The sequence below is a fragment of the Ranitomeya imitator genome, chromosome 5 (assembly GCF_032444005.1).
Source record: "Ranitomeya imitator isolate aRanImi1 chromosome 5, aRanImi1.pri, whole genome shotgun sequence".
In the NCBI taxonomy this organism is placed as follows: domain Eukaryota; kingdom Metazoa; phylum Chordata; class Amphibia; order Anura; family Dendrobatidae; genus Ranitomeya; species Ranitomeya imitator.
Genome location: NC_091286.1, coordinates 258,771,494 through 258,786,844, shown reverse-complemented (window position 1 = coordinate 258,786,844; position 15,351 = coordinate 258,771,494). Strand labels below are relative to the sequence as shown.

At 45.0% G+C, this 15,351-nt stretch overlaps 1 protein-coding gene across 2 annotated transcripts in view; it reads left to right on the top strand.

Moving 5' to 3' along the window:
• The window catches only part of TPD52L1 (TPD52 like 1), a 142,089-nt gene that overhangs the window by 113,190 nt on the left and 13,548 nt on the right, over positions 1-15,351 (top strand). The window contains exons 4-6 of one of the 2 annotated variants that reach the window (XM_069726095.1): positions 5,517-5,618; positions 8,832-8,846; positions 9,705-9,743. In XM_069726095.1, the coding sequence (XP_069582196.1) occupies positions 5,517-5,618; positions 8,832-8,846; positions 9,705-9,743 (156 nt within the window). The remainder of the gene's footprint in view (positions 1-5,516; positions 5,619-8,831; positions 8,847-9,704; positions 9,744-15,351) is intronic. The other variant, XM_069726096.1, reaches the window with a different exon arrangement.

The following is a 15,351-nucleotide window of genomic DNA, read 5'->3' as shown; positions in this document are numbered from 1 at the left end:
TTAACCCTTCAGGTGCTTCACAGCAGCAGAAGCAACATGGAAGGAAAAAATGAACATTTAACTTTTTAGTCACAAAAATTATCTTTTAGCAACAATTTTTTTATTTTCCCAATGGTAAAAGGAGAAACTGAACCACGAAAGTTGTTGTCCAATTTGTCCTGAGTACGCTGATACCTCATATGTGGGGGTAAACCACTGTTTGGGCGCACGGCAGGGCTTGGAAGGGAAGGAGCGCCATTTGACTTTTTGAATCAAAAATTGGCTCCACTCTTTAGCGGACACCATGTCACGTTTGGAGAGCCCCCGTGTGCCTAAAAATTGGAGCTCCCCCACAAGTGACCCCATTTTGGAAACTAGACGCCCCAAGGAACTTATCTAGATGCATAGTGAGCACTTTGAACCCCCAGGTGCTTCACAAATTGATCCGTAAAAATGAAAAAGTACTTTTTTTTCACAAAAAAATTCTTTTAGCCTCAATTTTTTCATTTTCACATGGGCAACAGGATAAAATGGATCCTAAAATGTGTTGGGCAATTTCTCCTGAGTACACCAATACCTCACATGTGGGGGTAAACCACTGTTTGGGCACATGGTAAGGCTCGGAAGGGAAGGAGCGCCATTTGACTTTTTGAATGAAAAATTATTTCCATCGTTAGCGGACACCATGTCGCGTTTGGATAGCTCCTGTGTGCCTAAACATTGGCGCTCCCCCACAAGTGACCCCATTTTGGAAACTAGACCCCCCAAGGAACTTATTTAGATGCCTAGTGAGCACTTTAAACCCTCAGGTGCTTCACAAATTGATCTGTAAAAATGAAAAAGTACTTTTTTTTCACAAAAAAATTATTTTCGCCTCAATTTTTTCATTTTCACATGGGCAGTAGGATAAAATGGATCATAAAATTTGTTGGGCAATTTCTCCCGAGTACGCCGATACCTCATATGTGGGGGTAAACCACTGTTTGGGCACACGGCAGGGCTCGGAAGGGAAGGCGCGCCATTTGACTTTTTGAATGGAAAATTAGCTCCAATTGTTAGCGGACACCATGTCGCGTTTGGAGAGCCCCCTGTGTGCCTAAACATTGGAGCTCCCCCACAAGTGACCCCATTTTGGAAACTAGACCCCCCAAGGAACTTATCTAGATGCATATTGAGCACTTTAAACCCCCAGGTGCTTCACAGAAGTTTATAACGCAGAGCCATGAAAATAAAAAATAATTTTTCTTTCCTCAAAAATGATATTTTAGCCTGGAATTTCCTATTTTGCCAAGGATAATGGGAGAAATTGGACCCCAAATATTGTTGTCCAGTTTGTCCTGAGTACGCTGATACCCCATATGTGGGGGTAAACCACTGTTTGGGCACACGGCAGGGCTCGGAAGGGATGGCACGCCATTTGGCTTTTTAAATGGAAAATTAGCTCCAATCATTAGCGGACACCATGTCACGTTTGGAGAGCCCCTGTGTGCTTAAACATTGGAGATCCCCCAGAAATGACACCATTTTGGAAACTAGACCCCCAAAGGAACTAATCTAGATGTGTGGTGAGGACTTTGAACCCCCAAGTGCTTCACAGAAGTTTATAACGCAGAGCCATGAAAAAAAAAAAAAAAATTATTTTCTCAAAAATGATCTTTTAGCCTGCAATTTTTTATTTTCCCAAGGGTAACAGGAGAAATTTGACCCCAAAAGTTGTTGTCCAGTTTCTCCTGAGTACGCTGATACCCCATATGTGGGGGTAAATCACTGTTTGGGCACATGCCGGGGCTCGGAAGTGAAGTAGTGACGTTTTGAAATGCAGACTTTGATGGAATGCTCTGTGGGCGTCACGTTGCGTTTGCAGAGCCCCTGATGTGGCTTAACAGTAGAAACCCCCCACAAGTGACCCCATTTTGGAAACTAGACCCCCAAAGGAACTTATCTAGATGTGTGGTGAGCACTTTGAACCCCCAAGTGCTTCATAGAAGTTTATAATGCAGAGCCGTGAAAATAATAAATACGTTTTCTTTCCTCAAAAATAATTATTTAGCCCAGAATTTTTTAATTTTCCCAAGGGTAACAGGAGAAATTTGACCCCAAAAGTTGTTGTCCAGTTTCTCCTGAGTACGGTGATACCCCATATGTGGGGGTAAACTACTGTTTGGGCACATGCCGGGGCTTGGAATAGAAGTAGTGACGTTTTGAAATGCAGACTTTGATGGAATGCTCTGCGGGCGTCACGTTGCGTTTGCAGAGCCCCTGATGTGCCTAAACAGTAGAAACCCCCCACAAGTGACCCCATTTTGGAAACTAGACCCTGAAAGGAACTTATCTAGATGTGTGGTGAGCACTTTGAACCCCCAAGTGCTTCATAGAAGTTTATAATGCAGAGCCGTGAAAATAATAAATACGTTTTCTTTCCTCAAAAATAATTATTTAGCCCAGAATTTTTTATTTTCCAAGGGTTACAGGAGAAATTGGACCCCAAAAGTTGTTGTCCAGTTTCTCCTGAGTACGCTGATACCCCATATGTGGGGGTAAACCACTGTTTGGGCACACGTCGGGGCTCAGAAGGGAAGTAGTGACTTTTGAAATGCAGACTTTGATGGAATGGTCTGCGGGTGTCACGTTGCGTTTGCAGAGCCCCTGGTGTGCCTAAACAGTAGAGACCCCCCACAAGTGACCCCATTTTAGAAACTAGACCCCCCAAGGAACTTATCTAGATATGTGGTGAGCACTTTGAACCCCCAAGTGCTTCACAGACGTTTACAACGCAGAGCCGTGAAAATAAAAAATCATTTTTCTTTCCTCAAAAATTATGTTTTAGCAAGCATTTTTTTAGATTCACAAGGGTAACAGGAGAAATTGGACCCCAGTAATTGTTGCGCAGTTTGTCCTGAGTATGCTGGTACCCCATATGTGGGGGTAAACCACTGTTTGGGCACACGTCAGGGCTCGGAAGTGAGGGAGCACCATTTGACTTTTTGAATACGAGATTGGCTGGAATCAATGGTGGCGCCATGTTGCGTTTGGAGACCCCTGATGTGCCTAAACAGTGGTAACCCCTCAATTCTAACTCCAACACTAACCCCAACACACCCCTAACCCTAATCCCAACTGTAGCCATAATCCTAATCACAACCCTAACCCCAACACACCCCTAACCACAACACTAACCCCAACACACCCCTAACCCTAACCACAACCCTAATTCCAACCCTAACCCTAAGGCTATGTGCCCACGTTGCGGATTCGTGTGAGATATTTCCGCACCATTTTTGAAAAATCTGCGGGTAAAAGGCACTGTGTTTTACCTGCGGATTTTCCGCGGATTTCCAGTGTTTTTTGTGCGGATTTCACCTGCGGATTCCTATTGAGGAACAGGTGTAAAACGCTGCGGAATCCGCACAAAGAATTGACATGCTGCGGAAAATACAACGCAGCGTTCCCGCGCGGTATTTTCCGCACCATGGGCACAGCGGATTTGGTTTTTCATATGTTTACATGGTACTGTAAACCTGATGGAACACTGCTGCGAATCCGCAGCCAAATCCGCACCGTGTGCACATAGCCTAATTCTAAAGGTATGTGCACACGCTGCGGATCCGCAGCAGTTTCCCATGAGTGTACAGTTCAATGTAAACCTATGGGAAACAAAAATCGCTGTACACATGCTGCGGAAAAACTGCACGGAAACGCAGCGGTTTACATTCCGCAGCATGTCACTTCTTTGTGCGGATTCCGCAGCGGTTTTACAACTGCTCCAATAGAAAATCGCAATTGTAAAACCGCAGTGAAATGCGCAGAAAAAAACGCGGTAAATCCGCCATAAATCCGCAGCGGTTTAGCACTGCGGATTTATCAAATCCGCAGCGGAAAAATCCGCAGAGGACCAGAATACGTGTGCACATTCCTAACCCTAACCCTAGCCCTAACCCTAGCCCTAACCCTAACCCTACCCCTACCCCTAACCCTACCCCTACCCCTAGCCCTAACCTTAACCCTAACCCTACCCCTAACCCTACCCCTAACCCTATTCTAACATTAGTGGAAAAAAAAAAAATTCTTTATTTTTTTATTGTCCCTACCTATGGGGGTGACAAAGGGGGGGGGGGGGTCATTTATTATTTTTTTTATTTTGATCACTGAGATAGATTATATCTCAGTGATCAAAATGCACTTTGGAACGAATCTGCCGGCCGGCAGATTCGGCGGGCGCACTGCGCATGCGCCCGCCATTTTGGAAGATGGCGGCGCCCGGGAGAAGACGGACGGGACCACGGCTGGATCGGTAAGTATGATAGGGTGGGGGGGGACCACGGGGGGGGGGATCGGAGCACGGGGGGGGAATCGGAGCGCGGGAGGGGTGGAACGGAGCGCGGGGGGCGTGGAACGGAGCACGGGGGGGCTGGAATGGAGCACGGGGGGGTGGAACGGAGCACGGGGGGGTGGATCGGAGTGCAGGGGGGGTGATTGGAGCACGGGGGGGTGATTGGAGCACGGGGGGAGCGGACACGAGCACGGGGGGGAGCGGAGCACTGGACGAAGGGGAGCCGGAGCAGTGTACCGGCCAGATCGGGGGGGTGGGGGGGCGATCGGAGGGGTGGGGTGGGGGCACACTAGTATTTCCAGCCATGGCCGATGATATTTCAGCATCGGCCATGGCTGGATTGTAATATTTCACCCGTTATAATGGGTGAAATATTACAAATCGCTCTGATTGGCAGTTTCACTTTCAACAGCCAATCAGAGCGATCGTAGCCACGAGGGGGTGAAGCCACCCCCCCTGGGCTAAACTACCACTCCCCCTGTCCCTGCAGATCGGGTGAAATGGGAGTTAACCCTTTCACCCGATCTGCAGGGACGCGATCTTTCCATGACGCCGCATAGGCGTCATGGGTCGGAATGGCACCGACTTTCATGACGCCTACGTGGCGTCAAAGGTCGGGAAGGGGTTAAGGGTACAAAAATTAAAAGTTTGAAAATTGCCAAATTTCCGATTTTTTCATACGTAAACGCAAGTTATATTGAATACATTTTACCACTAATATGAAGTACAATATACCACGAAAAAACATTCTCAGAATCAGTGGGACACGTTGAAGTGTTCCATAGCTATAACCTCAAAGTGACAGTGGTCAGAATTGTAAAATTTGGCTTGGTCATTAAATACCAAACTGGCTGTCACTAAGGGGTTAAGGAAGTATCTTACAGCAGGGGTGTCAAACTGCATTCCTCGAGGGCTGCAAACAGGTCATGTTTTCAGGATTTCCTTGTACTACACAGGTGATAATTTAATCACCAACTCATTATTTGTGTAGGTGATTAAATTATCACCTGTGCAGTACAAGGAAATCCTGAAAACATGAGCTGTTTGCAGCCCTCGAGGAATGCAGTTTGACACCCCTGTCTTACAGAAACATAATACAACACATTTTATATGCCGTCTAATCTTTAGAGGAAATGTCACAAATGACTGTTTATAGGTTACTGGTGAAAGTAAAATTACATTTCTGTTAATGCAGTTTTAATTGTAGGTACAAGAAGACACAAGAAACCCTAAGCCAAGCTGGGATGAAAGCTTCTGCTGCAATAACTAACGTGGGAAGCGCCATTGGCAAGAAGCTAGGAGATATGAGGTGCTTAAATAAATGCAAAGTTTATGCTATATTAATATAATAAGTTTATTTTAACCATGGAACATTTTAAATAATATGTGCTTGTTGGACATCTTAAACTACTAGAAAGAGGTGCTCACAATAATATTTTGTAGGTCCATGAGCTGGTTTCAAGAAATGCCCATGTGTAAATTTCCATTTCCATAAAATCCTATCAGATTACATCACTTTCTAGTTTTGAAGACCATACCAAATATCTAGTCCCCTTACTGGACATTTTCCAGCTAAGTTCACATTGCGTTAGCAGTAGCCTGTTCAGCACATACGCTAACGGGCTGCTGCTAGCGCAAGTGCCGGCGCTACATCGCGCTAGCGCAGATGGAGCATCTGCTAGCTCCATCTGCGCAAGCAGTGACGGACCCGGAAACGCTGCAGCCCGCGTCTCGGGTCCGTCACTCAAATGACGGCACATCGCTAGCGCACACCCATTGTGGGCGTGCGCTAGCGATGTGCCGACATTGCATTCAATGGCGGCGTTAACGTTATGCCGCGGTGTAACGTAGTCCGTTTAATGTAGTCACTGAACGCAATGTGAACCTAGCCTAAATGGACAAAATATATTTTATCCTCATGTGATAAAATAAAATAAATAATGTGATTTAAAGAGTAGGTTCAGCCTCAGTGTCACACACAGATTGCAGAACAATGAGATCAGTGTTACAGATTTGGTCATTTACATCAATATTTTGTTAGTATAAAGGCTCTTAGATGATCGTAGTAAACATCGCTGTTGTTCTGTCTATATGCAAAACAGCACATGGACAAATGTAAGTCAATGGGGTGGTTTGCATGGGCATGCATTATTGATACATTTTTCCAATCAGACTCACTAAACTCACCCCAAAAATACAACAATGCCATGTTTACACCATCCATATGGCACCTGTTTTACAGATTCCTTGCAATTATTAACATAGAAAAGTTTTTTTAATTTCCGTATTTTTCAGACTATAAGACGCACCTAGGTTTAAGAGGAGGAAATTAGAGGAAAAAATTCTGTACTGTAATATCCCTATCCTGGTATGCATGCCTCCCTCATCCCTATTCCGGTGTGCATGGCCCCATCCTAATCCTGGTATGATTGGCCCCATCCTTATCCTTGTATGATTGGCCCCATCCTTATCCTGGTATGATTGGCACCATCTCGGTCCTGGTATGCACGACCCCATCTCAGTCCTGGCATGATTGGCCCCCATCCCAGTCCTGGTATGATTGGCCCCATCTTTTGTCTTTTATAATTGGCCCCATCCCGTTTCTGGTATGATTGGCCCCATCCTTTTTATTTTATAATTGGCCACATCCCATTCCTGGTATGATTGGCCCCATCCTTTTTCTTTTATAATTGGCCCCATCCCATTTCTGGTATGATTGGCCCCATGCTTTTTATTTTATAATTGGCTACATCCCATTCCTGGTATGATTGGCCCCATCCTTTTTCTTTTATAATTGGCCCCATCCTGTTCCTGGTATGATTGGCCCCATCCTTTTTCTTTTATAATTGGCCCCATCCCGTTCCTGGTATCATTGGTCCCATCAGGAAAGATAAAAAAAACCAAAAACATTACACTTACCTACACGGCGCTCCCTCGCTGTGTCCTGCACCCGTGCCAGCAGCTGCTTAATGCTTGTAAGCAGCACATGGCAGGGACATCATGCGCTGCTCACAAGCAGATCACAGTTGCCAGAATACTCACCGGGACAGTTCATCGGAGATTGCAGTGAGTATCCATTCCTCTTCAGTAGCGCGCACTGTCAGCCGCCTGTTTCGTGCTGGGGCCGGCAGTCACGTGTGCCGATACTTAAGAGAAAAGAATATTCAGAATATTCTGACAGCTGTGCTCTGCTTGTGAGGTGAGTGTAATGTTTTTTTTTTTCTTTTAATCTTTCCTGATTGGGCCATGGATACCAGGAACAGGATGGGGCCAATTATAAAAGAAAAAGGATGGGATTAACATTCCAGGAACAGGATGGAGCCATTTATACCAGGGATGCCAGAAAAATGAATATGCATTGCCCTCCACGCCCATGGGCGTGAAATGCAGTGCATATTCATTTATCTTTAGCAGGGGGCACAGGAGTTAGCCGGTGCCGCCGACTCCAGCCTCCTGTGACCCGATGCTCCACCGAAACTGCTCCCCCCACCTCCCCACCACAGCCAGAGCCCATACATTTCGACTATAAGACGGACCCCTCATTTTTCTCCACATTTTGGGAGGAAAAAAGTGCATCTTATAGTCCGAAAAATACGGTACTTTTTAAATAATTGATATATATATATATATATATATAAGAGATGTAATCTGGATGTAAAAATGGACATGCAGATGAAAGTACGGATAATAATACGGGTTAAAAATCGTTAGTTTTTTCATAGATGAAAATCAGAAGATTGTACATACGTCATTTGAACCCAGCCTAAAACCAACGGTCGCCCCTCTCATCGCTCACACGATTTTCCTGAAACAATCCTTTCTATTTGCTGCAATAGAGTTGTCTTGAGCTATGATTCATATTACATGCTGCAGTTACTGTGATTGGACATATTTTACAGATATTGGATGAGGTTTCTGCCAGATGAGACAAAATTCAATCATATCAAGTTACCATTTACACACTTAAATGTCATCTGTCTTCTAAAGACAGTGATAATGGTGTGATATGTTCTCCTGCTTCCATAACTTTTTTAAATACAAAAATCCAATTTTTTCTTTCTGTTTTAACCTTTTCTCACTCTTCTGGGTACTGAACAGAATGAAAATAACAAATGGCTGTGCCTTTGCACTAATCAAATTAAGACACATTTAACTATCTAATTGTGAAAAATACAATCATGCTTTCTTACATATTTAACCATTTAATTTAGAAACATTTGGTGTCATACTTTCTCCACAAAATTTTAATTGTACAAATATATAATTAAAATAATTTGAAAAGTAAGAAAATAATGCTATTTGTTTTTTAAGTTAATTTGGCTGTAGAACTTAGATTTAATGTAAACCTTTCCATCAGCTCCCAGGGAGCATACCTGATACCATAAGTCAACTTTTGTATTTTTGAAGATTTAAGCATGATTGTGCCTGGAGGCTGCATGTTAACTGCTCACATTAAGTGTTTCCTTTATGTTGTAGCTCAGAACTTTTATAACACTCAATGCTTTTCATTCCTCTGCTGCAGATCGCACTCTATTAGGTAAGAAGTTTCAGTATGAATGATTCCCATCAGATATGGAAGAGGTTGCACACATTAATACCATTTTGGACTTGTTAATGTTTCTGTATAAGAAACAAGGATCCACGTACTCTGATATGGCAAAAGTAATCCTATGGGTATATGTATGCGAAAAGTGTTTCATTTTGGCTTAAGTCTAACAGTATAAAGGGGTCGTCCAAGTCCATTGATAGAATGGTTCATCAATATCAGTTCATTGGAGGTATGACACCTCGAAACTCCACAATCCAACTATTAGTCTGTTCTAAGTACATGGTGTATCGCTATGCAGTGTAATGACCATTCTTGGGTACTGCAACTCAGTGCCTATTGAACAGCCTCTACACCCCACATAGTACTCTTTACACTGCGAACTGCACTATTAGTGGAGGAGCTGGATATCGGACTCCCAGTGACCTGATAGTGATTACCCATCATAAGGAAGATTTCTAGATTTGACTATCTCCATAGTAATTTTGGGGAGTTAAACAAACTGATAACTGTTTCACAACTCCGATACCAGCTACAGAGGAGAAATCATCAGGCCTCACAATTTTCCACATATCAATGCTGACCACACAGTGACCCTCCAACCCAGGATATGATAGTTGAAGACCATGGAGAAAGGTATCCATCAGGTGGCAGAATGTTCTAATAAATACATTGTTGCATCTAGTTCATGAAACTTGTCAAATTATTGTAGGTATCATAAACCCAGTGTACAACTTATGGTGCAAACTATCGAGTTACTTCTGTGTGCTGCATGTTTCAGTGAAATGGTATAAATTGTGAAATTTATGGAGTGTGTTCTTTTTTATCCACAATGCCCTCACATGGCAGCTACTCAATCCGTCACTCTATAAGTATGCCAGCTATGAGGTAATGACATAATTCCTTTTTTATTTGCCATGAATCTACATTTATTGTATTAACATTTTGCTTCCACTTGTGTTAGGTTAAAGGGGTTGTACCGGGGTTGGAAGGTATCCCCTTTCCATTGCATAGGAGGTAAATTCCCGATCAATAGGGTCCAACCATTGGGACGCCCATTTATTATGAGATTGGGGCTGTGAAGACAGATGTGTGAATGGAACTGAAGTTGATCATGTGCATCATCACTGCATTCATTCTTCATGAGATTTAAAGGGAAGGTCAAACAGCAGCTGAGCGCAATGCTCGGCTACCTCCATCAATCCTATTGAGAATGAATGTAGCGGAGGTGCGCGTGACTACGTTCCATTCAGATGGCACTCTTTAGAACCTCATTCTCAAGATTGGTGGGAGGTCCCAGCTGTCAGACCCACAGAAATCGGGAATAGTGATGAGCGAGTGTACTCGTTGCTCGGGTTTTCCCGAGCACGCTCGGGTGACCTTTGAGTATTTGTTAGTGTTCGGAGATTTAGTTTTCATCACAGCAACTGAATGATTTACAGCTATGTTGGGGTTGCCTGGTTGCTAGGGAATCCTCACATGTAATCAAGCTGTGTAGTAGCTGTAAATCATGCTGCTGAGGCAATGAAATAGGGATTTTTGTGTTACTCACCGTAAAATCCTTTTCTCCGAGACGCTCATTGGGGGACTCAGGACTGTGAGTGTATGCTACTGCCGCCAGGAGGCTGACACTAAGTAAACATGAAAAAAAGTTTAGCTCCTCCTCCATCGTATACACCCCGACACTGGCCACCGTCGAACCCAGTTTGGTGCAAAAGCAGTAGGAGAACAAAAGAAAAAAATACATCAGCATTAATACAGAAATATCATGTCTGGAAATGACGCCACTGACTGATAAAGTCAGAAACTAAACAAAAAGGAGCCATATGGCTAACAGGGAGGGAGGTGTGTCCCTCCATGAGTGTCTCGGAGAAAAGGATTTTACGGTGAGTAACACAAAAATCCCAATTTCTCCTTCACCTCATTGGGGGACACAGGACTGTGGGATGTGATAAAGCAGTCCCTGGGTGGGGAATTAACTCACCGGTATAGTATCCAGGCAACTGACGGCTACAAGTGCGCTACCGCTGCCTGAAGAATCCTTCTACCCAGACTTGCATTTGCAGGAGTCTGAGTGTGGATATTGTAGTGTTTGGAAAAGGTATGCAAACTAGACCAGGTTGCAACCCTGCAAACCTGTTCTGCTGAAGCCTGGTGCCGAAGTGCCCAGGAATTCCCCACTGCTCGAGTGGAATGTGCTTTAATTCCAGCCGGAACTACCATGCCCTTGACGCGTTAGGCCTCCTGAATAGCCGATCGTATCCACCTGGCCAAGGTAGATTTTGAGGCAGCGAATCCTTTCCTGCGACCCTCCGGGAGAACAAACAACGCATCCGCCTGCCGAAAAGGAGCCGTCCGAGAAATGCACCTCCTCAGCGCTCTCACTAGGTCTAACGTATGGAGAGTTTTTTCCACACGGTGCATCGTCGCTGGGCAAAAAGAAGGTAGAATGATGTCCTCGTTAATGTGAAACGAGGAAACTACCTTCGGCAAAAAGGAGGGTGCTGGTCTGAGCACCACCTTATCCTGATGGAACCATAGAAAATAAGCACAGCAGGATAGAGCTGCCAGCTCTGATACCCGCCTAATGGAAGTTATGGCCACCAAGAATGCGACCTTCCAGGAAAGGCAAGTTAAAGAGATGTCCTGATGGGGTTCGAAAGGAGCTTCCTGCAAGGCACCTAAGACCAAATTAAGGTCCCAAGCATCCAGAGGAGTCCTATAAGGAGGAACCTTATGAGCGACTCCCTGTAAGAAAGTCTTTACCTGTAGATTAATAGCGATACTGCGCTGAAAAAGGACCGACAAGGCTGATATTTGTCTTTTAAGAGTACTTGGTGCCAGCCCTGAATCCAGGCCGGCTTGGAGAAAGGCAAGAATGTTTGAGATGGAGAAACATAGTGGAGGTAGTCCACGCTTTCTGCACCATGAAAGGAAAACCTTCCAGGTGTGATGATAAATACGTGCCGAGATGGATTTCCGGGTGCTAATCATGGTAGCGGCTACCTCTTGGGAGAACCCGGCCTGTGTTAGAACCCAAGATTCAAAGGCCAGGCCGTTAAACACAGGGCCCCTAAGTTCTGGTGGTAGATCGGGCCCTGAGATAGAAGATCTGGGCGGTCTGGAAGCCACCAAGGAACTCCGGCGAGCAGCTGCACTAGGTCCACGTACCATGACCGACGAGGCCTATCCGGGGCGACCAGAATAGCTGGTACTCCCTTTGTCTTGACCTTCCTGATTACCTTCGGGAGCAGCGCCAGAGGGGGAAACAGATATGGGAGACAAAATTGGTTCCAAGGTAGAACGTATCCACGGCATTCGCCTGTGGATCTCGATACCGGGCGACAAACCTGGGCACCTTGGCATTCCTCCCAGAAGCTACTCTTTCTAGTAGTTTAAGATGTCCAACAAGCACATATTATTTAAAATGTTCCATGGTTAAAAGTCCACGTCCGGAGTCCCCCATTGCTAACATATTTGTTGAAATGCTTCGGGATGGAGAGACCATTCCCCGGACGCCAGGCCCTGCCGACTGAGAAAATCCGCAACCCAGTTTTTTTCGCCCGGGATGTGGACTGCCGAAATCACCGAGTGATTCCTCTCGGCCCAGCAGAGTATTTGCTTTACCTCCTGCATGGCTGCCCTGCTGCGGGTACCCCCTTGATAATTTATGTATGCCACAGCTGTGGCATTGGCCAATTGAATCCGGACAGGGCGGCCTGCCAGAAGATGATGAAAATGCTGCAAAGCCAGCCGAACTGCCCGAATCTCTAAAAGATTGATCGGAAGACCTGACTCCCGAGAGGACCAGCGTCCCTGAACTGTGTGGTGATAAAACACTACTCCCCAACCGAGGAGACTGGCATCCGTTGTTACTACTAGCCAATGGGTGGGGGAAAGGGTTTCCCCTTTAGTAGGGACGGACTGGTTAACCACCATGAGAGAGCTTGCCTGACCTGGAGAGACAGACGGCACTTGAGGTTGAGGAAGAACGGACTCTTGTCCCATGCTGTTAAAAGTGTATGTCGGAGAGGGCAAAGATGGAGTTGAGCAAATGGCAGCGCTTCCATTGCCACAACCATCCTTCCTAAGACCCTCATGCAGAACCGGATCGTATGACAGTTTGGACGACGAAGGACCCTCACCTCTTGCCGAAGAGCCAGGACCTTGTCCTGGGGCAGGATTGTCAGAGCTTGTGAGGTGTCGAAAATCATCCCTAGAAAAGAAATTTTAGAATCCTTTGGTGCAAATTAAATATGGGAATATGCAGGTAGGCGTCCTGAATGTCTATTGAGACTAAGAATTCCCCCTTTTCCATTGATGCAATGACTGACTGGAGAGATTCCATTCAAAAGTGACGAATGTTGACAAACCTGTTTAAATGTTTCAGGTCCAAAATGGGCCTTACCGTTCCGTCTCTTTTGGGAACTATGAACAGGTTGGAATAAAACCCCTGAAATCTCTCTTCCTTTGGAACTAGAATGATGACCCGGCGGAGTTGAAGGGACTATAGAATTGAATAGGGCTTGAAGCCGGGCTTCTGACCTGGGAAGACGGGATGGGAAGAACCAGCATGGGGGTGGCAGACCAACTCTATTTTGTATCCTGAGGACACCAGCTCTCTTACCCACCTGTCGTGACCCATGGTGAGCCAGGCCTGGTGAAACGAGAGTAGGCAGCCGCCAACTCTGTCGGTGATAACCAGAGGACGCCTCCAGTCACTTGGCCGAAATCCTGTGGGACCTAGATCCCCTTGATCTAGGCAGCTGGGATCGCATTCTTCCCAAAGGGTTGGCTCTGTAGGAGATGCGATTATCTCGGTCCTGGTTGGGTCGACCTGGCGCAACGAGATTTGACGCTGGGTCCACCTGGTATTACGAAAGGGTTTGAAACGGGCCTGAAACTGGTGACAAAAAGGCTGTTTAATCCTTTGCTGTGGGAGAAAATTGCTTTTCCCTCCTGTGGTATCAGAAATGAGCTGATCCAGTTTCTCTCCGAATAAACAGCCCCCCTGATAAGGGAGGGTTGTAAGCGATTTCTTAGAGGTAGAATCCACCTGCCATGTTCTCAACCAGAGAGCCCTTCTAATGGCAATTGTGTTTGCTGCTGATGCCACACAGTTTGCTGCATCTAAGGACGCATTGATCAGATAGCTCCCAGCAAGAGCTATTTGATTTGACATTTCTGTCAAGTCCACTGGCAGGTCCCTCTCCTGAAGAGCCTTAGTCAAAGATTCTGACCAAGACATCGTGGCCTTGGCTACCCATATTGCCGCAAAAGAAGGTGAGAGGGCTGAACCTGAGGCCTCGAAAACTGAATGAGCCAAACTTTCTATAAGCCGATCCGTAGGATCCCTAATAGAGGAGCCGTTGGGAAGGGATAACAGTGTGTTAGAGGCAAAGCGAGACACCGGAGGATCTACCGAAGGGGATTCTGCGTTTCCCACAGGACTCAGCAACCCAAGGTATATATTGCCAATATAATTTTAGATCCCTTTCGTATTTGTTATAATTATATAGTGCCTCATTGCAACCCGGATAGCACAGCGGTCTATTATATCCTGTGTATCCCCCGCAGCTGAGCAATCACATATCTTAGCACTACATATAGCAGAAACCTTTTGTGACACATGCATACTCTTTGCACATAGCACTTTCTGTGTGCACTTCATTGTATCTCTGATAGCACGATGCTCTATTATATCCCGTGCATCCTTCGTAGCTGAGTGAATTATATTTTTTTAGCACTAGATTCTGTCGCACATACATATACTCTTTATATGCACAGCACATAGCACTTTCAGTGTGCGCCTCATTGTATCCCTGATATCACAGCGCTTTATTGTATTCAGTGCATCATCTACAGCTGAGCAACTACCTGTTTTCTGTGGCACATATATATAGTCTTCATAGGCACAGCACATAGCACTTTTTGTGTATTTTTACTCATTTAAGTGAGGAAGCACTATTTGGTAATAGTAAACAGTTGGTGTCTTGCATACTCCTGCATGTGGCATTTCTTCTTTGGTTTATAGCACTTCAGCACTTTTTTTATATACACTAGTGAGTGGTAGAATATGTATTGACTATCTTATGGGCACATTTTTCTTATACAGGTCCTTCTCAAAAAATTAGCATATAGTGTTAAATTTCATTATTTACCATAATGTAATGATTACAATTAAACTTTCATATATTATAGATTCATTATCCACCAACTGAAATTTGTCAGGTCTTTTATTGTTTTAATACTGATGATTTTGGCATACAACTCCTGATAACCCAAAAAACCTGTCTCAATAAATTAGCATATCAAGAAAAGGTTCTCTAAACGACCTATTACCCTAATCTTCTGAATCAACTAATTAACTCTAAACACATGCAAAAGATACCTGAGGCTTTTATAAACTCCCTGCCTGGTTCATTACTCAAAACCCCCATCATGGGTAAGACTAGCGACCTGACAGATGTCAAGAAGGCCATCATTGACACCCTCA